The sequence below is a fragment of the Falco punctatus genome, assembly GCF_963210335.1.
Source record: "Falco punctatus genome assembly, chromosome: 6".
Classification (NCBI taxonomy): domain Eukaryota; kingdom Metazoa; phylum Chordata; class Aves; order Falconiformes; family Falconidae; genus Falco; species Falco punctatus.
The window spans coordinates 27867747-27893489 of NC_137585.1; the positions used below are offsets into that span (position 1 = coordinate 27867747).

Genomic DNA, 25743 nt, shown 5'->3' on the forward strand with positions numbered 1-25743 from the left:
ATCCCAAGGTTTTTTGTTTAAGGTACGTTGAAATGGAAGGTATTTAGTAAGTTAGTTAAATAATCATTAGTGAGTCAGTGAGGAGTCAGAGGAGTTGGGTTTCACTGGCAAGAATCTCAAAGAACAGTACTGTTCTGCAGTCTGCCACTGTCAGTGGTACAGGAATAATGTGTCTTTTTACAGGAGCAAAAGATATTCATAAACCACAAATATCTTCTAGATTTTACTGGTCAGATTGCACACCTGATCTGACCCTTTCCACGCCATTTTTGCACCCAGTTCTGCTAGACAAACAAAGGCACGGTGAACGCTGATAAAAATGTACAGCTATTTTGAAGTTTTCACCATTTCCAGGCAATTCGCTTGTGAGGGTCTAGGAACTGTCGTTGGAGGGAGCAGAATTATTTAAAACTATGTTTTAAAGTATAAGTACCACAAAAGGAGTTGTCACATCCATGATTTAAATACAGCCAATCTGAGATCTATGAACACAGTGTGAGAGCAAAGTATTATTTGCAATAATACATCTTACCCTGGGTTAAAAAATATAAGGCTAACCATGCATCTGATCAGAGTATGACAACAGTTAAGCACATTGGAAATTATGGCAGAATTCAACTACCATAACTCCAACAAAATTAGGGCTCATAAAATCTGTAGCTCTTTCAAAAGAGACAATAAGGCAGCTGATGATCTTGTAGATCAGGATCTTGTAGAAACCTGATTTATCGGGCAGTTTCTACAACTGCCCAGCCCTTTCTAAGACACAGTTTAACACACCAATTCAGTACTTGGAATTGATACACCATCCACATTTCAGTGCTGGATCTTTCTTACTGGTTAGAGGTGGCTAATAAAAAATAAATAAATTAGACATTAGAGCTTTGGTGTGGGCCCCCCCAGAATTCGAGCCTCAGTGTCCACCACCATCTCCTGCTAGATTTGCTCAGGGGAACTCTTAAGGAACACTTCATGAAATACTGCCTCACGCAAACCTGGCTGAGCTGATAATGAAGAATAAACTGCAGCAGAAGGTCACATCATCAAATTTCTTGAGAGTCATTAAATTTAACTTGGCCTACCATTAGATTCCAGAACATTTCCAGCTCTTCATTGCTGTTGCAGAAGTTGTGAAATTAAGTCAGAAATTTAAAGTAATTACTGTTTTACAGGTTGAGAAGTTAAAAGCTGACCCTTTAGAAGAGGGCTTTTACACAGCTGGAGTCTTCTGAGCTGTTAAGGATCAGCATTACAGAAAAGATAAAACAAGCCCTCGTTCTTAATTTCCCACTCGTTTAATAGAAATCAATAATAACTTCTATTTCAATCGCTCAAACAGCTATGCTGTCAAGTATGAAGTCCATATAGATTATCATTCAGAAGTACATTATTTTCTCTGTAAACAACCATTTGCTTGTAATAGCTTTGTATAATCTAGTAAAGATCAAATCTAATATGAAAAACTGACACGAACATAACTTACCCAGAAATGTTCAGAACTGACTTTTTTCTACACTAGCCATGACCTTCAATCAATGATGAAAAGGGTGGAGGGCACCATGGAGAATTGGTTTGTGGACTACTTTCCTTCCAAGATGACTATGAAAAACAAGTACCTAAGATACAGAGCAGTGCTACACTTGACATTTCTGAAGGTTCTACCAGTCCCATAGAGAAGTTTTAGGGACACATGGTGAAGGAAGGTTGTAGATCTCTGCCTCTGAGCTTTTACAGCCTCTTCACCTCCTCCCAGTATTTAACTTGCTTTTAAAGTTACAGGGGAACAAAACCCTTTAAAATATATATGCCAAACTGTCTACATCATTGAGAAATTAAATCACAAAATTAATAATGCTCTGTTGGAATGACTGTGAGCTCACAGATCTTTGATCTACAGACAATCTCAAGTCTCACCAAAGCTGACAATGCTTAAAAACTTTTCTCTTTGAAGCTAAGATGGGTGGAAGGAGCAATTAAACGTTTCTTCATGTGTTTTATGCACCTGCAAATACTAGAAGAAACTACTGAAGACCATGAAAAAAAAGTAAACAGAAGTTAAGCCTTGTGAGTTGAGGGGTCTCCTAGATGCTGGCAAAATCCCCAGAAATAAATGGTTAAATCTTCGTGTGGTTATAAGAGAGGCAAAAGGCTAGTAAAAATAAAAGCAGGAAAAGTAAAACATCCACTATGCAGGCTTGCCTGAAATTCTGCACAAGAAATGCACTTCTGTGTTCACTGAAAAAGGACTTTACATCAAAAAGCTGTCTGACTCTTACAACCAGATTTTCCTCCTGATAGAATGGGGCAAAGGTCCCTGAATATAGGCTAAGTGGTTGGGCCAAAAAAGCTACACCAAGCCCCTACAAGGGACACTCACCCCCTTTGTTTTTCTTTATCATAACAGTGCACAACTTATGCCAAGATAAGGTCTCAAACATTTGGTCCTATCATAATCATCAGGACTGAATTTTCCTTATAGCTGTGCACAGGAAAAGCTGTGTTCAGGAAAAAAATGTCCATTTTCATTAGAATATCTGTAAATACAGCCCACGTACTGATGGGTAATCTTCATGATCATAAAGCTTAGTAGTGTTGTTTAATGGTAAGACTCTTGGGTATATGTGTCAGCTACTAACCTCCATTTGTCTTCTTTTTATGCTGATTTTTACCTCCACATTTAAAGCTCAAAACTTTAAAGTAAAAGAAAACAAAATCTTGCACCAAACAGAAGAATATGCTTTGCACAAGCTTTTAAACTTTGGTGCTGAGCAGCAAATAGGTGGCTAACAGACCATCAGAATCAGTCTCACATGTCAATGCTCAAGAAAGAGGCTGCATTATAACTAAACAAGGGGAATTTTGATGGGGAACTTGATTACGCAATACAGCTTAAAAAGATTAAAAGTCTCTCACCAGCCATTTTAGAAAGTCTAACCCTATATGTCAGCAACATCTTTCTAATGTAATATCAGCCATGAGAAGATGCTGGAGGTCTACATCTGAAGCAGCTGTCTGGCGTGGGAATGGGGAAAGGTTCCTGGAGTCGCTAGAAGAGTTCTGCCTCAGCCTAAAGACTGCGTAAGAACCATAATGAAAACATGACAGCAAAAATACCTGCAGTTTAGAGGCTTCCTGCCCTAGAACATAGCATCTCTTCTGCTGGTTAAAGCAAAGATCATTGATTTTTAAACATTTTCCAAAATGTATCTGTTTGCTGCCACCACACACTGTCTTAAAGCAGCAGGTGGTAAGCAAGACTTCCCCACAGGATTCAGCTTTGGGGAAGGCTTAGGCTTCTTAGGGGGTCCGAGAACTATGGCACCAGTCTAGGTAGCTCACAACAGCAGTGCTGTGAGGCACCGCTTCCATGAAAGACAACTAAATAAAGAGCCTGAGAGCTCAAAACGCTCCCAAGAGACAAAGAAAACCAACACTGCAGCAACCTGCTGCAACCAGAAGATCAAAAGTGCATCAGCCGAACAGCAACCAGACTCAGATGTCTGATGACTACTCACAAAGGGAATATTATGAAGGCCTTCACACAGCATCTCGAGCTAATCCATCTGTACAGAAAAAACATGTGCACAAGCACGCATTCTCCTCTGGTTTGAGACACACTTTTTGAAGCATGCCTGCCCTCTGAATAAGCCATACTTCAATAACATCTATTTCCAGGATTACACAAAGAGGTAGAAAACCCTTCTAAATATTTATGGGTTGTCCTTTAGTTACAAAAGCACTGCATCCAGTACAGATTCAAAGGACAGAACTGACAGAGTTTTGACTGCACCTGTTTGCCTACGTGGGGAATTAGACAAAAATTTTAACTTACCAAAAAATCATCCATTACTCAGGTGGTTACAAATATGTATTACAAACTTTTTTCTTTTAAGAATTTTAGATTCAAAAAACTCACAGCACCAAAACACTGTTTAGAGCAGGGGTCCTCAAACTTTTTAACCAGGGGGCCGGCGCGCGGATGCAGTGGCAGGCAGTCATCTGCGGCTGTTTGGTTTCCCCCCACAAACCCCGGCGGGGGGGGTGGGGGGGTTCTGTAAATACCGGGGGCCGGATTGAGGACCATGGGGGGCCGTATCCAGCCCACTGGCCATAATTTGAGGACCCCTGGTTTAGAGAGAGGGAAAAAAAGGTAAAAATAACCATATAGGCTTGCTGGAGGGCAAGAAAGGCTAAGTTCTCACACAGAAGTCCCTTCATACAACACTGGAAGGATAAAGAGGCTTTCAAGCAGATGTAAATTATACTCAAACTGCCTTTAAGGCCCCATTTGCACTGTCAGACTAGTTTAAAGGTACTTTGATGCCAATTAGAGTCCACCCTGGATTGTTTATGTGGCACTGGTGCTAAGCTGAGAGTGAAGTGGATAGTTAGGCGTGGAAGCATTCAGACCCTAATGTTGAACTTTTCCTACAAGACCATTTAACTCAGATTTATAAAAGGAAGGGATGACTGTAAAGAAAAAGGACTTCCCTTGTAAATGGTCCAAAACCCCATTGACCAATTGCAGATAAACTAAGTACCATCTGGCAGACATCGTCACGTTTATTCTTTCCTTTTTTTCTTCCACCATTTTTATTTTTAAGCCAAGACAGGAACAATTAATGTCATTTTCAGGAGTGATGTGGAGGAAAATGTCTCTGACCAAGTGAGAACACAAGGCAGAGAAGACTTTGGCTGACTAATGCAGCCACTTTATCAGTAGAGTAGCATTACTTTGGCAGGAAGAGAATGCTACATAAAATAATTAAGCAATGGTTTGGTTTTTTTTAAAAAAAATAAAAAGGACAACAAAAAAAAGGAACGGCCACACTGTTCTTCCTCCTTCCTGACCTCGTGGACCATTACTATCACAGGCACTCCTACCACACTCCCTTCAGGTTTTTCCCACCGCAAGGCCGGCTGCAGTGCCTCTGCCTGGCAATATCCAAGTAACTCTTCCTCAACAAGCTAAGACTTCATGGTAGGACTAAGGAATCTGAAAGTCAGTTCAAGCATTTATTTGCTGGCTCGAGTCTTCAGGGGGTGGGGGAGCACAGGGGTGGAGGGAATTGTTTTCCTTTCACAAGTTGCCACTCTTTTCTGACCATAAGCAGCCTTCATCAGAAACAAAAAAATAGAGTGAAGTAGGTTGCAACGTTACCCAGGGCTTCTGCACAAAAATAGGTGCCCCCATTCAGACATCACATTCCTTACTCCTACTTTCTCCTGAAGGCAAAGATATAATGGCAGTGGCAATCTGGAAATGAATGTTTCCCAGTTCCCTCTATTATTCATTCAGATGCCCACATCTGCCAGATCTCTCCCAACTGCCTACTGAACCCTCAGCCTGTGTAGATATGATAAGAGGTGGGGTGTAAGCACCTTTTAAAGGTTTTGGGCAGAGAGGACGTCCCCTCAGCCCTAGAGAAGTGCTTTGATAGAATGCTTTCTCTTGCTACAGGCAACACATGTCCGTATCGATACCAGCCTCTGCTGAGCTAAGTAAATGAACAAACTCAGAGCAGATCCTGTGGGAAAATCACTTGGTGGGGTGGGGTGTGGGGTGGGGATTAGAAAAAACTGGGACCTAATAGAAGCATAGTATTACAGAAAACTTTTTGGGTAAAATACAGCTATCACTTTCAGGATGATTGGCATGCACGGAATCTGCTTTACCACAGCTTCCTACGCAACTCCTCCTGCCAGCTCAGCACCTACTGACAGGAGTAACGGGGGGTGGAGCAGAGTGGAGACCCCCTGGCCAAGCTCTGTTGTACTCCCTGCAGGAATGGGAACTTATAGCAATTGTCATATGAAGAATATATGAGAAGATGTCCACCGCTGAGCCAACTGCTGTGGCAAAATTACTTTCCTCAGATGAAATAATCTCATTATAATACAGACGCATACCTCCTTCCCAAAGTTACCTGTCTCCAGGGTACACCCTCATTGGGCATGTGATACCAGTCAGTAACAAAAATATGTATGACTAGAGTCACTCAACCTACCTGTGAAGGGAGTCAGCCTTGGGAAGGATGAGTGACAACAGATGGTGAAAAGAACACCGTTATCTAAGAAAGGAGCATTCAAGCAAGGAAGTTCTGGCTGCAGGAGAAGACAAGCTGATAATGTGTTACAACCCCCATACAACAACAGAAAATTAGTCAAAAGTAGGACAAAGGTAATTATAGTAGTGGGAGATGGTGACCTCTGATTCAAATAGCTCCCCCAAAAGAGGCCAACATCCCACTTGGAGAGCATGTGTAGTTAGTGAAAAACTTCAGTACCATTATCTAAGGATGTGTACTAATTTACATTAGAAGCAAGAAACTCGAAGCCAATCCCATGTATGATAAAGGAATATGCAATATACTGTGAAGTATAAAAAGTAAGCAAAGGAGGGGAGAAGTTAGGGAAGACTCCATTGTAACTTCTGGGATCAGCTGACAGGCTGAACTTGTTTTCTTCCCATAGGGATGCCTATTGGGTAAGAACTTTGTTCTACGACTAACTCACACTAGCTCTTATTAAGTGTGTTGTTTTAAGCTTGTTTTGCAGTCAGTGTACCTTACTCTGTCACAAACTCGTATTTTGTATAATAAAAATCTTCAGCTGAAGCTCATTTTGTGTAAGTCTCCGGAGATTTGAGTACTTGTGATAAGGGATTTGACTCAGTGACACTGTCAGCGGAGGTCCCTGAATAGGTTAGTCGAATCACCCTCCTGTCAAAATGCAGGTTGTGGACAGGCTGGTTGGACCCAAAGGTCTCGTCTTTCCTGGGAAACTGACAGGCTGATCAAATATAACGGGCTCAAGAAAACGCCCCTTCTTAATGTGACAGATCCCCAAGCCCCTGTTGGTTCAGTTGGCCACAGACATACTTTCAAAACACTATCCAGAAGGGCTTTCTTCCCGAAGTGGCTAATTAATCAAAATAAATACCTGCAGTCAGGAGCCCCCCGCACTGTACCATCTTTAATTTGTTCAGAGAAAGCATTCCAAGACATCTCAATTCGTTGCTAGGTAAACGGCTGCAACATCACCCTGAAGAATACAGATTCTCAGCCGGGGCTGCATGAAACCATCGGTCCTCTCTTTTGAAGGAATCTGGTATATGAAACAGACATGTCCCCCATCCCCCCCCCCCCCCCCCCCCTTTCTTTTTTATTTTTTTGGCTTTTTTTTTTAAATTGTGATGGCACCAAGATGTTTGGATTCATCTGTAATAACCTGCTCATCCTTTTATTCAGGATGGTAGGATGCTTAAAAAACTCTTGAGGAGAATGTCCCTTTGCAGACTATGACTAGCAAGACTAGTGGGCAAGTGGCTCCAGCAAGAAGAAAGCAGGTTGAGACAGTTAAGTCCATGTTCCTACAGGCCGCCAGGGACAACAGGCAATCCCATGTATTGGAGGTCCCAGGAAGTGCTCTCAACTCTAGCGCCCTTTTTCTGGGGCTCCTCCTACAAGCCATCTTCCACGTCACATGCCTTCAAACTGCCTCTCTTTAATGGAGCAGACAGCGCTGGAGCAAATACTGTAATGCACAGGATGTTGTGCCTCCAAGGCAGGAGCAGATAATGCATACTAAAGCATTTTGCTGCATGGGATGGAGCTGCCATTGCCATCCTTGTACGTACTTGATCACTCTCTTCCTTGTAATTCATACAGCAGCTCTCTCCACCCAGAGGGACGTCTAGAGACAGAATTATACCCCCCACCCCAAGCTTCCAGTCTGAACTTGAACCAAGCAATTCCTGCAGAAAAGTCTTCTAATAGAGGCTTATTTGAAGGTCCCCATTATAACCCCATTTCACTTGTAATGAACTCGTGGCTCTACATGAATTCCTTCTAAGGGTAGGATATCCAGACTGGATGACTGTAAGTATCGTTATGGAAACACCATCTGCCAGTATCTGAAAGACCTTTGAGTGTCGCTGTTTGGCTTTCCAAGAACAAAAATCATCCCTCATCTCCATCTGTTGTATAATATTATGATATTGTAATAACCAGATTCCAAAACTTCTCCTTTGAATGTATTTGTCTCTTGTCTTAATCTCTCAGTTGTCCCCTATTCCTTCATGAATTTGAAAACTATTGCAGAAAAAAACCCACAACCCCCAAGTTTAATCACAGCAAAGCTTGCTAGAAATTACATTGATGCAGCAAAAAAGCATGTCTGCTGGAATCAAACAAGGCAAAAAGTCCAGTTCCTGGGTTTACAGAGAAACAAGAAAAGCAGGAAAAGAGAGACATAAATATTTGGAATTTCATGTCTCCAGATCAGAATGCAACTCAGATGCATAAAGATTAAATACTAGGGTTGACTGCTACTTGAGTTGCATTAGTGTAGCCACTTAAAACTTTGAGTAGTTCCATCAAAGGCAAGGTTCTTCTGTTTGAAGTTAGGCAAACAAGTATTGAGCTGCATCAGCTCCAAGTTGTCATTAGATAAACAACACGCCAATGTCCACGCACCTTAATAGCACCACTCGAGTTTGCTGGTATTTTTTTCAGAAGACTGAAATGGAAATGGAACTCATCGTACCCTTTTTAAGAGCATTTCCCTCAGCTGTTCAGGTGATGATGAAGAACAGCCAACTCAGTTACACAGGGTAACCAAAGAATGGTAAAGATAACCAAGACTAAACTAGACTAAAGGTAATGTGAAGTATAAGATTATTCAATGCATTAGCATTGGAAAATTTGTAGACAGTATTCTGCAGGCTGGCTGTGAGTAGGAGTGGACAGGGCACAATCTAGCATACATACAATGTACAGTGCAGTACTGAAAGGTGTTGGATGAAGGAAGGGTTTCGTAAACCTCAGTCATTCACCTAATGATAATCAGGCAACGGCTGTGCACTGGTCAGGCAATGCATTAGAAATCTGCATTCCCATCACAGTACCATACCTATCTAGAAACAATTAATATGGTTTCTTTCAGTAACCTCCAACAGCTTCAGACCTCCTGAGCATAAGAGCAGGATTTATATAGACTGAAAATACAGGAGGTGGTATCATTCATTAACAGAGGAGCTGCCTGTCCCCTCCCTCATGATATCCACCACGTCTCCTGTGGCCCTGCCACTTGCTTATTGTTGACTCTCAGCTAGTCGCAACACCCAAAGAAAGACCATTGTCCCCAAGGCTGCAGGGCACGTAACTGCACCAGGGTCACGTGACTGAACAAGTAGCTTTTACCTTTCATTCTTCAGAGTCATCATTCTAATTCCCTGTCTAAACTACTGTGATTTGGCATTTACTTCGGTTGTTCCATTTTGTCAGTCAGCTAGGGAATTTGGGGTTAGGGGGGTTGCCTACTGCTTTTGTGGTTTGGTTTTGGTTGTTTGGTTTGTTTGTGGGTTTTTAGTTTAAAAAAAAATAAAAAGGAAAGGAAAGAAGAAGGATTTCACTCTTTAGTTATATATTTTCTAACTACCAATATAAAGAACAAAGACAAACCTTCTAAAAATCTTTAAGGTTGTTGGGTTTTTTCTTTTGAATTTTGGGATTTTCTAGCAATACCGTTTCCCTTTCTGTGCCAATTAAAATGGCTCTGTTTTGTAACTGATAAAGGTGCCTTTAACACATGTCCACAACAAGGAGCATTGTGTGCTGTTACAATTGTTCAATAGATGCCTGGTCCCAGACAGATGGTGCTTTATCCTCACCCTCTCTTCAAGACAGCATAATGCATTGTCCTGTCAGGGATTAATGGAAGTGCCACTCACATTAGATGCTAATTCTGGTAGCAACTCTGTTACTACACTACAGATGCTACAGCTACTGCTTGCAACTAATGCTTGAAGCAGGCAGTCCACACTGGAGGAGAAGCAGGACATTCAGAAACCAAAGTGAGGAAGACAATGCAAGAATCTTTGTAGAATGCAATGTCATGGTTAAGGGGAAAGAGACATTTGAAAAGGAAGACAAGGATGATGGAAAATAAAAAAACCACAGAGAAACAGCAGAAGAAAAAATGATGACTGAAGATTAAAGCAGACAAAACAAAGGTCAGGAACCAAATGAGAAGTTAAAACAAAAGATCCAATGCAACAGAGAAGGTGCCTTCTCTCAGTAACGGCCAACACATCATGTCTTCAGAAAATCAGCACTAGAAAGGTGTCCCATAATAGGAAAGAGCAGCTGAAACACAGGACATAGTGATGTCAGTGAGGATACATCATTCTACAGTTGGATCTTGCCCCGTTGTGCATCCCAAAGCATTATTCCCTTAGAAAAATACATATGAATGTTTAACATCTTGAATAAGCACACAGTTGAATACAGATTATTAATGAAAATAAAAGCCTCAAAACTGCCTCCTGGATACCTGCTTCAAGAAAAATATTCCAGGAGAGGTCTGCATGAACACTACAAAAGACAGGCAATTCAGAGATAAGTTTTCAGCTTTCTCCCAGGAGACACTTTCTTTTTTGTTTAGACAAGAGATTTCAGATCCAAGACTAATTTGAGATGTTTCCACACGTCCATAAAGTGGACTGAGAAGCACCTAGGCTCAAAAGAGCTTGTGCTACTGCAATTCTGTCACATTTTCCTTCTAGTACTGTGCTCATTTACCATGGTCTGTATGTGGCGTAGCGGGAGAGAGGAAATCCAAGTATTGGACCTCTCTTTCTGAAAAGTCACTGGGGCATGGGAAATCTTTTGTGTTTGAGAGAAGCTCCTATGTATTCACACAGATGACAAATCTGGTTAGATACTCCATGGTCACGAAACACGAAACTTCTAATAACTAGCACCGTCACATCACTAATTGGTCAAGGGAACATAGGCCTTTGCATTTCAAAGAAGGTTTCTAACGGAAGAGAGGAAAGGAAGAGACTATTCAGAGATTTTTATCAAACCTGAAAAGCCAGATCCTGGCAGCAGATGGTAGATGGCAAACAGGAAGATTTTGTGAAAAACTAGAACAGTACAAAAATAGTGGAAAGAAGGCAAGTATTATGACAGCAAGATATTTTAAAGTTTTAAGATGCACAAGGAAATACATTTACACTGTCTCTTGCTCCATTCATAGATAAAACCAGAGCAATAGAATAATTGCAAGGGAAATGCAAAAGCGAGAGCAGTCTATCACTAACAAGCTTATGCACTGACAAACAGGTTCAGGTCTTGAAATAGTACATTAGACCATAATGTTTTCAAATTTCTTCTGAGGGTTGGAAAAATGGTGTATACTATTAACTTCTCCAAATTTCCAGTACTTTATATTAAGAAACTCTGGTCATGGTAAAAAGCAGATAAACTATTAAACAAGAAAACTACCTCTGGTTCACAAAGTCAATGATCTGTAAATAACAGAAAGTTGATACCTTACACCAGGATATTAAAACTGTATACTTCTGCCATTCTCATGCTCTTATTTTTCAGGAGATCAACTGCTATGGAACACTAGGAATGGACTCGATGGTCTAGATATATCTTTGGTGTGACATGTTCGTCCATTTTTACAGCTTGCTTTGTAATTTTCTTTACTAAGAAATGACACACCGAGGAGACGGAAGAGAATTTATGAATGACTGTTATTTTGACAGCCACTATACTGAACTAAAAAGATCTTGGCTGAAGCCAAGGACAATGTAGGTTGATACCCACCTAGTCACTCCACACTCCACAGAACATACTTCAATGACACCCTCCAGGCTCAGACCTCCTTATATCTCCATTTTCAACAGCCCTTACTATTCCCCATCTGGACCCTTCCTGAACAACACGTATTGTATTGTCCAGTAATTTTGCTGATTGTGTAACTGCACGCAAATTGAATGCCAAAATAAAATATATATATTTATTTAATTTGTGGTCTAAAATAATATTCCTGATTCACAGCTACATGATTAACTTTCTCCTCTCAGTTAGTCTCCCTTTCTTTTTTTCTTTCCCATTCCTTGTGTAGCTCTGCCAGTGCAATTACCACCTCACTTGGTGTATGCCCCTGGATTTCAGTAGTAACGTCACCCCTTTAATATACTCTAGAGGAATATTTATACCACCTAGCTCTAAGCACTTAAGTTGGTCAAGTTATTAACCAGCTAGTCACTGCAAACTCCCTCTTTAGTCCATAGGGAAAGATCCTTCAGTCTCCTTCAGAGCAAGCATATTACCATAACCTGCAACTCTTGCTAGTCAAGCCATGAGTTTTTTACATGTAGAAGCTCCTAGCCACACTAAATTCCATACCATGCTACCACACTGACTTTAGTGGTAACTCAAGATAACGTGGGTTCAAGCCTTTAAAACATAATACAATCTCCTCTGCTACAAAGGTGCTGTCCTATAACAGTCATAACAGATCAGGTCATCTTCACAAAAAACATGTATCGTCCTTAAAGACCATACATAATTTCCCATAGGTGAAGCCATATGCAGCTGTGTGAATAAATAGCAAACACAATAGTTCCATTTGATTTTATAAATAACACAGGCTTAACTTCTGATAGCCCCAACTAAATCAACTAAATGAACAAGGACTTGATGTCTAGGGGTGAACAACATTTGAGCAACATCAACATTTCATTTTTATAAAGTAATTTTTCTCTACCACAACTGTGTTAAAACACAGCTTACTAGCTAGTCTGCAGTCTCTTTTGTAATATGCTATTAGTATCTACAAAACAGATCTTACCTTGATCTTCTGAAGAGACTGGTGACCTGGAATAAAACAACAAAGTCCAGTCAATATTTGGTATGAAAAGGCTATAAATAAGGTTCAATGTAACTGTGGGAAATGGGAATTAGAGGAATTTGAAGGTTTTATTCTTAGGTTTTATTCTTTATTCCTTAGAAGAGAGGGCTGGAAGGCAACTGACAAGAAAAGGGTAGAAAAAGGCAGAGACATACTCTAGCAGCAGATTCTGCAGACCAGAGTGGCCATATGGAGTCATGTCCCTAAGGCAGCTGTCAGCTGCACTGTTAAGCACTCATGCCAAGAGTGTCTGTAGGTACTTGGCAAAAAAAACTTATCTACTACTGTTACTGTTGGAAATAGCTGACATACTGGTCAGAAAGTCCTGATCCTCCAGATATTATTGAAGGGACCATAATTAAGTGTGGTCCAGGAGAAAATGTCACAGCTAGGGGTGGTTGAGGAACTTAGAGCTTCATGGGAACTCACAGTCATTAAGGTGGCCATTTTTCTTACCGTGAGTCAATATAGTGGCTAGCACAACACACTAATCATAATTAATAAAGTTCATGCCATCTTCACAAAAGCAACAAAGACAAAAAGAAAAAAAAGTGTGGACAGATGTAAGTACAGTAAAAAAAGCAACATAACAGCAGCAGCACAAGAGTTACAGGACAGCCTCACCAGCAGCTGAAGCCTCTAATAGTACTCCAAGAGAGGGAGGGTTTATAAAACATGAGGGACCTCTCAGTGCCCCTGGTGATGAATGGAAAGGCCCCACTGAATTCCAGAGATTTGTGCCACAGCTCCCATCGCTAAGGATTACATTCCTCATCATTTTGGCCAGCACCCACAACAAAGGAACATAGAGAGGTGTAAAGTAGTTGCCCTCCATTTTTCCCTTTGCTGCCATTCCTTGGCTTAGCAGAACTGGGGCTAACTGCACAGCCAAACCTGGGATGTGCCTTGGCTATTTAGACCAGACTGACAGCATGCGGTGGATTGGACCATTGCCTCAGCATTTCCCCAGCAAAGGTTTTCAACTGCAGATATATATCCTTCCCACCTAGGTAACGATGAGTTTGCTGCTGCGGTGAATGAGGCAACCCATGCTTCCTTTCCAAGATACATTTAATTTTGCACCAATGTACAAGAATAATGAATTACCAAAGATTTAGAAATGTTAGTGCTGCCAGCAAACAGATCACAGCTGACCTAAGAAAAGCAGCCACATAAGGGTGAAGGGAAATGAAGGAACAAAGGGGGAAAGAGCACATGTATATTAACTGAGTCGGCAGGGGCTGAGGTTGGAGGGCTGGAAAAGAAGGGTTAGAAACCCTGGATTTAGAGGAATAAAAGAGCTGAGGAAGGAGTCATGATCTCATTCCATAACAGGGGTCTGAAAATGAATGTTGAGGGATTATAGGACATCAGAGGCAGATATGCAAATAATGTAGATGGAAACAGGAAAGATAAAAAGAAAATAAGGAAACTTTCCTAATGAGGTATGCAAATTTTTAGTTTAAAAAAAAAAAAAGATATTTGCAAAGAAAGAGAGGAAAGAGCTTACAGCACAGCTGGAGCAATGGTCACTGTGAAAGGAAAAGATGTGATTGAATAATTAAGATTCTGACTATGCAAGAAGCCAATGTGTCTGTATGGATCAGAATTAATTAATCCTCTACTCCATTAAATCTTCTGATTTCTGTTGAACACCCTAGGTGTGTATCCTGCTCTGCTGCCAACCAGGCCAGCTCTGCCCTTGCGCTTCAGCCCTGTCTGTGGAAATACAGTAGAAACGCAGGTAACCCAGAAGATTAGCAGGCATCACTAGGACTCTGTCCCACTGCTTCGACTAGTTAGTTACAGGCTTTCCTCCACAACCCCCAGCAGAAGCCCTTCTGAAGGTCAAACCAAACAGTGTTTCCTACAAGGTTAAACAGTGCAGAATGGGAACGTATCAAGAGGTGCACATTTTTAGGTATTAAAAATATTTTTGCATGCAGTAGTTGTGCCAGGTTCCTTAGCTCACATATCCTGACTGTCCACCCATTGCTAATGCAGTATCGCACAGCATCAGTAGAATTTATTCATTTTATTTCTTAATTGCACAGTTTTATCACCTTTCAGATCTTTATTTGAAACAATAAAATAAACAGTACAGATTATCCTATAATTTGGCTCTTCTTTATGCCTGGTAAAACAGATGTCATTAGTTCCTTAAAGCATCAACAACAGGAAAGACACTATTAAAATACCACTGTCTTCTTGATTAAAACATTGAGAGGAGGGATGAAAAATGTTTGTGGATATTTACCGTACCCAAAAGATTAGTTTTTTTCAAAATACTACTGCTATGTAACCTTGTTGCGTGCCTTGAACACAGCAGTTGAACAGTAAGAAATCTAACAGGTGCTACTGCTGTTACTAGTAGTGTTTTCATTTGAATGGCTTCACCAAGCATCTTTTGGAACTTTGTAGCCTAGTATCCCGAGAAAATAAGGTTTATATATGCACAGAATCTTGATGTGCACATATGCACCCCTCCGCTTCACCCTAATAAAGTTTGAGCTTCTTGGCTCATTTCACCCACCATTATAAGAGAAGGGTTGGAGAGCCAATTCCTGCTTTCACAAGGCAACACAACAGCATAAGCTCAAACTTTCTGACATAGCTGCAAAGCCACAAAGAAAGGGTGTGAATCGCTCAGCCACAGGAAAACTTCAACGAGAGCTTCCGTCACTGGAGATACTAAAGCTTCAACCACAATAAACTAGGTTTCCTTTGTTAAACTTCTAACGAAATATTTCGGCAAAGAATAGAGAAGACTTTCAACATTCTCCTATAATTTCAGGCCATACATTTTAGCAGGGAGGAGGTCTTCCAAACTGGCCTAACTACAGCAAGGGGAGTCTTGCTTGTAACTATAATGTAAGGAAGAGAGGCTGCTGAGAAGTCCTCAGTAACAGTGCTGGGCATTTTACGCATTGTCTGGTCTACACCATGCTTATGACAGGCTCTAAGGGAGGAAAGAAAGAAAGTCTAATGACCTGCTCCAAAACCACATACACTCACTCCACAGCCACAGGGGGCTTTCCTGACAGAAAAAATTCCAGTGGATGCTCATATTTCCGGTCACACATTTTTCTCTCAAGTCTGTAAGAGGTGTGAGGGATATACTGTGGCAGCACTGGTCACCAAATGGGTGCCCTGAGAAGGGAGGATTCTCAGCTGCTAACATCCACACAGTAACCATCTACCTAGCACCTGTCAGCTGCCCTCCCAGTATGATTCGAGCTGTGTGTTTGACTGTCATAAAGCAGCACAGCCTCCCTGCCTTAAAGTCAGAGATGCTTCAGAAGAACTAATATGCTGTCAAGATCTGTGGTCCCACCTGGGTTAAAACACTTTGCCAAATGAAATCTTGAAGAGATTTTCATTTGGTTAAACAAAATAAATCAAACCCCCAAAACCTTCAGGAAAAGGTTCAAGCACTGTAATATCCTGTTCTTCGCCATTTCAGAACAGAATCAATTATTTTTTATATCAACTGTTAAAAGTTTTTTTCTGGATATATCTTGGAGTAAAATTAAGTTGTAGAAAGAAAGGCTTATCACCTCCCCAGGAGAGTGAAGAAGCCAGATTGTCTATTGCTGTCTCCTTTTCCAGAACCATGAGATTAAATCTGCCAACAATGCCCTTTCCCCATGCATAAATGTGAAAAGGAAGCCCAATTTCAAATATTTTCACCAAAGGCATTAATCTGACTTTTCTCCTGTCCTGTTTTGACAGATGCTTTATGAAAAGCTATTGCTGTAGTGACTAGTTAAAGTGAAAACAAATATCACTATGACAACAGGGAAACGGGGATCAAAAAGGAGGAGGAAGCAAAGTATGTTATCACTCTGTTTGCTTTCCATGCTGTTTGTACCCCTCCTTTCAATATATGTCCTGCAGCAGCATTCTCCTCATGTTGCAGAGTGGCAAGCTCTACTCAGAAAAGGAACAGCACTTGCAAGCCTCAGTCTGCAAGGGCAAGCTGTGCATTGCCTGTTCCACCGCTCCCCACCCAAGCACAACAGTACCTTTTGTGCTTAACACAAAACACACAAGGATCTCCCAGGAAATGAGGTATACATATTTAGAAATGCATTAAAAAGCCTGAAAAATAATTGAAAAAGCCCCTAGGCCCCTAATCATACATTTACTAGATGCTTCCAGCAAATTGGAAGACTTACGATACTGAAGGCATGAGACATGCCCACCTAAAACAGCACCATGCCTCAGAGTTAATGGTCTGATCCAAAGCTCGCTGGAATTTTTCCACTCACTCTTGCAGGCTTTGGATCAATTGCTGACAAAAATCTAATCCCCGGTATAGCCAAGACAGGCTTCAGTATCGTACAAGCCTTCCCCAAACAGCCAAACACTCACAGCTGTTTCCAAGTGCTCTCTCCAATGTGCAAGCACTAGATTCATTCAGTGCTGGAAGGGTGGAAGAGGGAATATTCATTTGTAAGGAGGGAAGGGCAGGGACTGTCACAATTTTGAGCCTAGTCAGCCGAGGCTTAGGAACCTAGAGAAATACAGCCAGCCTCCAGCAGATGAACTCTAACAAAATTTCAGCAAATGGGTACATTATTCATGAAGACAAAAGCCTCTGGAGAAACAAACCTGGAGCTGAAGTAAAGCAGCTATTTTAATCAATAAACCTGTAGCAGAAACCATCTGCACCAGGCCTATTTAAAACCAGCCATTTACATTTCAAAGGGCAAATAATCTGCGTGCAGCAATTCTGCTTGGTTTTATGACCATTCCCCTTTTTTCCTGCTTAAGCAATGTATTTCTGCAAACTTTCTAATTCAGTCTGATAACAGCTGCCTGTGATGAGGGGAAGGGAAGAGGTTTCAGATTAAACCCATTCCTTCTCATTCTATATGTGCATCTCTTCAGAATCAAAAGCAGCATACCTGTTGGGATTTATTCACATATTCCCTGATTGTAATCAAAGAAAATTTTTAGCACATTAAGTATTTTTAAAATAAAGGTGAGGAAATCCCCTCATTCAGCCATCTGTATCGATGTGTCAGACTGCAAATCCCCTGCAGCCCCAGCTGCAGACAGTGTCTCATATCTTCGTATCTTACTGGTAAAAAGGCAGAACTGCCCGTTTTCATGGTCCCTCAGCATCTCCTGCTTGGAGGCATTCAATAAGAGTTAAAAATAATGCTCACCCTTGAGATGACCATTTTCTGCCATGGGACTTGATGAAAAATAAAAGCCTAAGAATTACTGAGAGCTTCCTCACACTACCACTTTGACCCTATACATGCCAAATTCAGAGCAACCTCGACAGGCTGGAGAAGTGGGCTAACAGCAACCTAACAAGTTCAAAAAAGGCAAATGCAAAGCCCTGCACCGCAGGAGGAATAAACCCATGTAACAAGACAGGCTGGGGGTCTAACAGCTGGAAAACAGTTTTGCAGAAAAGGGTTCAGGGTGTTAGTGGAGTAAAAGTTGAACATCAGTCAGCACAGTTCCCTGCAACAGCAAAGGCCAATGGCATACTGGGCTGTATTTTTAAAAGCATAGGCATAAGGTAGATGGAAGTGATTTCTAACCTCTACTCGGTGCTTGTGAGACTTGAGAACAAGACAGACATTGACAAACTGGACTGAGTTCCACAAAGGGCTGCAGAAGTGGTGAGGGCACATGAGGACAGACATATGAGGAGATGTTGAGGGAGCTAGACTTTTTCAGTAAGAGGAGAAAGCTCAGGGAAAACCTTACTGCTGCCTTCAACTACCTAATGGGAAGGTATAAAAAAAACAGAGCTAGCATCCACTTGAATAAAGAAGAAGTGACAGTCACAAGCTGGGACATGGGAAATTCAGATTGTGTATTAGGAAAATATTAGGAAAAAAATTTCCACCATGTAGATGAACACACAGAGGAACAGGTTGTACAGAAAGATCGCTGAATCTCCAGCTTTGCAGATATTCAAAACTCATCTGGAAAAACCTTTAAACAACTTCACCTAGCTGGGCCTATTTTGAATAGGGTTTGTATTAGATGGCCTTCAGAGGTCCTTCCCAGCCTAATTTTTTCTGCAGTTCTATGAGTCTCTCTATAAAGCTTTCTTCTACTATCCCAGCTCTCCTGTCATTCCTTTCAAGTATTTCCCATAGACGATGGCCATACTACCTCACACACATGGGAAATGTTGAACAGCAATGCTCCCTGAATAAAAAAAAAAATCCATTCAAGTTATTATTTTGCAGAAATCTGTTCAGACATGTCCTGTTAATCTGTAACAACAATCTGGAGAGCCCCATTTTTTCGAATTCTGCTAAAGGCAAAGATCAGTACTTTTTCTAGCATCTCTGTAACTTCCTCCGGCAGCCTCAGTTCCTACCCGCGCATAAACTATTGCCTCGTGCTGTTCACAAACAGTCCAACACACAGGAATGCAGCTTGGTGCTTCTTAGGAAAACAAGAGCAGCTCAGATGTATTCCTTGCTGTGTCTCAGGCGTGTCTGTGTCCCTTCTATTGTTCCATATGTTTCCTTACTACTATCTAACTTTCTACCTCTTACCATTTCTCTGTCCACTGTGGAACGCTTTCAATGAAGACTTGGAACGCCACACTGCAGGTATAGCTGAAGTTGTACTGACACCCAGAGGAGCTGCCTGGGAATTGCTGCTTAACAAGGGAATAAAAGATTTTATTGCAAAATCACACGTAAACCCAAACATGCTTAACCTTGATTTAAAAAAGAAGAAGGAGAAAGAAGCGTTCTAACACATTCATCTTGAAAAAGATAGTTCTACCTTGGAATAAAGGTCAAAACACGAAGTAAGAAAACTGTCTTGTTATTTACTTGAAAAAATAAGGTATTTTCAAATGACCAGTGGGATCACTGTAGAGTGATCCTGGGTTGGTTTTTTGTTTGGCTGAGTTTTCTTTAAACACTTGGCCTCTCTTTTTGTTACCACCACATGACACCGAAGTATCTCAGGGGAACGTAAGACTCATTTTGAAGAGGGACTGATGCAAGCTTCTTTGAAATGCTATTCTTCTGTTCCCAGATTTGAATTAAACCTTCAAAACCTTCACTGACCTATGTGTCAATTGATTGGTGAATTTGGAGGTCAAAAGGAAAAGGAAAGACAGTAGTTGATGTGGATCTAAGAAAAAAATGAGATCAAGCCACACCACATAATGGTGCTGGCAAAACAACAGACTAGATGTCAAGAGACTGGATGCTATTTGAAAAAGCTCTTTATTAATAAAGATCTGTAATGGAAACTAATGGGCTAGGTATATGCACTTCCTTAACATTCTACACAAAAAAATCAAAAAAAGGTGTTAGGTGCACTTAGGTAGCAAATCTGGTGTGTTTCCTTAGCAATGGATCTGTGTACTTTTACTTTTTCCAGGAATAGGTTAACCCAGAGGTCATTTTGATATGACTTTAACTTTTTATTTAACCTAAAGAAAGGAATTATTTTAGTAACTGCAAAGCCATGACAGCCACACTGCAAGCACACCAGGTATACTCTGATTCAGAAGACACATTCCCACTTGGCCTTCAGGCTTGATGAAGATGAAGCACATCAGCTGCTTGATGTCTTGAGATACTACCCAAATATCTTATGTCAATTTGGGTTCCTATCCCAAACAGAAATACAGGCTGGGCGGAGAATGGATTGAGAGCAGCCCTGAGGAGAATCACCTGGGAGTGTTAGTGGATGAGAAGCTCAACATGACCTGGCAGTGTGTATTTGCAGGCCAGAAGGCCAAGTGTATCCTGGGCTGCATCAAAAGAAACCTGGCCAGCAGGTCAAGGGAGGTGACTCTCCCCTTCTACTCAGCTCTCAAGAGACCCCACCTGTAGCGCTGCGTTCAGCTCTGGGGCACCCGACAGAAGAAGGACATGGAGCTGTTGGAGTGAGTCCAGAGGAGGGCCACAAAGGTGATCAGGGGGCTGGAGCACCTCCCCTGTGAAGGCAGGCTGAGAGGGTTGGGGTTGTTCAGCCTGGAGTCTCAAGAGAAGGCTCTGGGGAGCCCTTATGGCAGCCTTCCAGTAGCTCAAGGGGGCCTACAAGAAAGCTGGAGAGGGACTTTGCCCAAGGGCATGTAGTGATGGGACAAGGGGAAATGGCTTTCAGCTGAAAGGGGGTAGGTTTAGATTAGCTGTTAGGAAGAAATTCTTCACAGTGAGGGTGGTGAGGCACTGGACAGGTTGCCCAGAGAAGCTGTGGATGCCCCATCCCTGGAAGTGTTCAAGGCCAGGCTGGATGGGGCTTTGAGCAACCTGTTCTAGTAGAAAGTGTCCCTGCCCATGTCAGGGGGTCTGGAATTCTACAGTCTTTAAGGTCCCTTCCAACCCAAAACATTCTATGATTCTAAATAATGTAGAAGTTGCCCTAAGTGGTGTGTTTGTTATCACAAAGCAAACCAGTCACTCCTGATAAATATCCTTTAGTGGTTTTAGGAGAAGAGATATTGAAACATAAGAATCCCTTAGAAACAGATTCTTGCAATTATGTTTATAAATAAGTTGCCTGATTTCCATAATTGCTAGACCCTAAGCAACCCTCACTTGCTTGCCATCTTTAAAAACAAAAAAATTAAAAAATCACCTCAATGTGAATAACACACATGTCCCACATACAGCAGAATTGCTGAGTCCTTTATGTTCCTACTATAGAGCAATTAATGGAGAATAGAACTTTTAATGGGAGTTTCAGACATGGTTTTGTGCTACACTTTCGGATGCCTTGCACAGAAACAAGAATCTAGGAGTCAGGGTTACACTGGCTCCAAGCCACTTCTGGCTCTCCAATTTCAGCTCTTGGCATAATTTAGCCAGGTCCATCTGTCCCTTCTTGCCCATGGGCATCAACACTGCCAGGAACCTCAGCAAGGTGATGTGTTACGGCCCTGCCTCTCACGTATTTCCCTCCCTTGCGCACACGCCTGGGCCAGCCCTGCTAAATGCTCACTCAGCCTCAACTCCCACGACAAAGCTATGGGTTTGTAGTACTCCTTCCCCAGCACAGCGGAGCAGCCAGCAAGCAGGGACTTTTCTCCCTCCCCATTTGAATGCTTTTAAGCTTTCAGCAGTTTCTCCTCTCACCCAACAAATCCTTTGGCAGGCACTTTAAGAAGAGGCAGTACCTCCTATGCCCTGACATGTAAGCCTGCAGCCAGGGAACTAGGACATGCACCTTAGACATGGAAGAGCAAGGGCAGCTCCCTGCAAAGCATCCATGCCAAGACGCACAGCCTGGGGAACATGCTCCCTGTCCCTCCCTCAGCAGTTCCCAAATGAACCAGAGAATCTCACCCCAACCCAAGCACACTAAACTCACCCCCCATTCACAGATACTTTCTGCTTTAAGCAACGTTTTCCAGAAGAAATAAACCTCTTTCACGCACACCTCCACCAATCAAAAGCAGATCACCAATGTATTTTTCAAGCAGGCCTAGTGAGAATCATCACTTGTCATTCAATGAGTCAAGTAAAGGCTCATATCAAAATATTGCTCCCAGACTCATCAAAACACTCTGAACTTTGTGGGTCTAAAATACTAAATTGCAAACCTCAAAAGATTACCTATTTTCACATGACTATGCTTTGTCTCTAGCTTTTTGTTGAATGTTTTTTGACACTTTCCAGTTTTCAGCCACACCTGAAATCCTAACATAGATATCTGAACAATTAGAGCAAGTTAGCAAAGGTTTGATTTTTTATAGTTGAACACTGTCAGCTCAGGCAAAGTAGTAATTCTTTGTAGCTATTTTACCAAACTACATTTCCATTCTCTTTGCAAGCCTGTTAAACCAGAATTTAGGAATATGAATAGGGTATCAATAAATACAGTCTGAACACGTATTATGACATGTCCTAGCATGAAAGCTTACACACACTATGTATTCGAATGTGCTTGTTACATATGTACAGGACTCTGTTTCATACCATGCCCTGAAGCTTATTAGTTTTGGCTTTGATAAGACAGCTTGGAACTGAGTGAGAGCACATTAAGAACCAGTCTCCTCTGCGAGCAGATGGCAGCTCCTTATGGCAGGGACAAAGCACATGGACACAGCATTGCTATTCCTGTGCAATGCTCAGAAAACTAGGACTGGGATGGCTGGGTTCGTTTTTTCGCTTACTTCACCTCTTAAAAATAGGTAACAAGTACACACAAATACAGCCATACATATTACCTAAAACTACAAGGTTCAATTCTCTTCCAACTTTTATTGGACTGGAAACCTGCCATGCTGGAGGATATTCAACATACTTTTGTAATAGTGCTTAAAATGAGCCCAGAAGAATACATGCTTTCTTTCTGCCGATCATCCTACATCACCCCAGTAAATCCCAGATAACCCCTCTTCTAGTGCCTTTAATGTCACCGGGGGCCATAGGTCTGCTGTTTCCACTCCATAAAGCTGAAGACAGGAATATTCACATTCTACAGCAGCATCGTTGGCTCCACTCTCTCCTCTACCCTTCTCTTGCCAAGCACAGTTACCACGTGCCTGACACTTGCAGGAAAGCAGAGGCCCCAAAGATCAAATTACCAAATGTCATGTTCTTTTATCCAGCCAAACGGAAAACGACGGTACAAGAAGTGCCTCCTTTGCTGTAGAGCTGCTTTACTTCTCAGCACAGATTCTGCTTCTCAATCCAAGGGCTAAAGTAAGCAAGCAAGGATGGAAGCAAAGGGGATAAAGAAAGAGTTGTAACAGGAAAACAGAAAAAAGAAAGAACTCTACTGCTTCAGCCTTGGCTATCAGCTAGAGAATGGGAAGCAGATTTATAGCTGTTATGGTAAACCACTTAAAGAAACCAAGGCACCCAGCTATCTGTACTCTGTCAACATAAATTTTATCTTTTAAACACACTCCAACAAAAAAAAAAAACAACACATTCCATGTGTAAAACTCATTTTCATCCCCTTATCTAGTGGAAGTATTCAGAAAGCATTTTCAAGCTAGGTGGTAGTTGACTTTTTCAACATCTAGGTAGGAAGGTCCCTTTGTCAAGCACATGCACATCCTGTTGCTTGAAATCACCCCAATGAGAAGAGGGGAGCTGGACTGCTTGCATTTCCCTATTGGAAAGCAGGATGCCAGTCAAGACTCAAGATCTCTCTAAAGAAGCCAATTTGTAGTCTCGTGGTGTGTGGGAGTGTTTTGCATGTCACTGTCTGCCAAAATAATTTGTCAGCAGGGTGAATTACCTCAGCTGTGCATCAGGTGTTGAGATGCTACAAAAATCAAGAGCCCTCAGAATGAGGGCTCAGGGGCAAGTGGGTGGGAGAAGAGGAAGCTAAAATCCCACTCAGTCCCCTCTGGGGAGCTACACTCTGAATAATAACATTATTCAGTAATAAGTACCGATGAGAAAAAAACATCCTACAGGATGCAGTACAGGATGTACTCTATTTCCACCATATATTGAATGGGCAGAAACATAAACCCACCTCATCAGATGTGCCTACTGTTGTTAAAACCCTTCAGCAATTCGGTACCTCAGCAGCAAAGGGTGGAGACTTAATTCTGGAAGAAAACACTATTTGCATTGCACTTGCATACACAAACAAGGCCATACACATGCAAATCTAAATCAAATTCTGATTTCTTCCTTTTCCAATTACAGTTAACAAAAGCAGAAGAAAAAGACAGTGTCCTAAAGCTCAGTATTACTGGGAGAGGGGTTGCCAGGATGATGTGTAAGTACCAAACACTAATGATTGTTGCACAGATTTTAATAAGTAAAAAACATTCTTCTTCTACACCCCAGTTCTCTGTAGATAAGGCCAGACTTTGGTGACATTAAAACTCTACTAATTAACAGGGGAAGAGGCGATTAAATAAGGTTTTCCATGTATTCAATCACTTAAAGGTGACATCAGAAGTTCCTGAAAGTTCATCACCATTTGCAAAGGTCTCTCAGGTCCGGTGGATGCAATTGCCGGAGAGCCATGGCTCATCCCCTGCCATATCAGGGACTGGACGTGGTAACACTTTCCCTCATCCTGCTTCTGTATCTTCAGACATCAGAGCAAAATGTCAGGATCTTCCCATGTCCAGAACCACCTCTGAGATGGTGCCAACATGGCTGAAGTAGCACAAAGCCTCTTGAATCCGGCGTTGAGAACATCTGTTCTTGTGTTTACCTGACATACACAGTCTGCACATGATACATTTTTGGTATATCCTGAGCATATCTAATGCAGGCCAGACTTTGAAAAGATATTTTGGTACCAATATTCCTGTCCATCTCCTGTGATTTTAATACTGTTTTCCTCTCTGAACTGTGTTCCTTTTTCTGCAGTTGAGTTGAGTTTTGTCTACTGATCAGACACACCCAGGAGTCCCTTCTCCTGGTTATCACAGGGAGGAACATCAGTAGAACTAAGGGCGTTGCTTGGGGAAAGCAGGCACGGATTCAGTAACAATGTGAGAGAGGCTTAAAACTAACTTGTGATTTAATATTTGTCCAGGTAGAAGTCTTATTTCCAGTTTCATGACAAATCACTTGACAAATTCATACATACTCTGTATCTACAACTGTACTTGAGGTTGCTGTATAGCAGCTCTATATGGGAAAAAAAGAGAACTTCTAGAATAAAAACCAAAAAAGCTGGACACTCAAATTAGTTTCCAAATAGTATCAGATACCAGCAGCAGTAGCTGTCCTTAAAGAAACTTTCGAAATCCCACAGACCGCAAAGCAACACAAGGCACTAAGCATGATTTTTCTTTGCTGTCAATATGGAAAGAAAATGAATTTCACTGGGAAGTATTTCTCTCTGCAGTGCTGCAGTATCCAGATTGTTCTTGTATTCAATGATCGTACCATAAAATAAAAGTAACTATCCTGATCTAAGTACCTCTATACTGAACTGACTATACAGAGAAAACCAAAGATTCAAACAATTTCTGGAAGAGTTTGATTTTTAAAACGTAGGGATCTCACAGAGAAAACACTCCTTTTTATCAGCCAAATTCCCCCATTTTTAAAAACCTCCCTATTGTTTGTCAGGCTGAATCTTTTTTCTGGATGGCAA

The 25743-nt window shown here is 41.5% G+C and overlaps 1 protein-coding gene across 13 annotated transcripts in view; it reads right to left on the minus strand.

The window, feature by feature from the left end:
• Positions 1 to 25743, minus strand: part of DGKI (diacylglycerol kinase iota) — a 252712-nt gene that overhangs the window by 37195 nt on the left and 189774 nt on the right. For 7 of the 13 annotated variants that reach the window (XM_080390858.1, XM_080390851.1, XM_080390860.1 and 4 more), the window contains 2 exons: positions 12652 to 12677; positions 10871 to 10930 (listed from right to left, as the gene is read on the minus strand). In XM_080390858.1, coding sequence (XP_080246984.1) covers positions 10871 to 10930; positions 12652 to 12677 — 86 coding nt within the window. The remainder of the gene's footprint in view (positions 1 to 10870; positions 10931 to 12651; positions 12678 to 25743) is intronic. The other 6 variants (XM_080390859.1, XM_080390857.1, XM_080390854.1 and 3 more) reach the window with 2 other exon arrangements.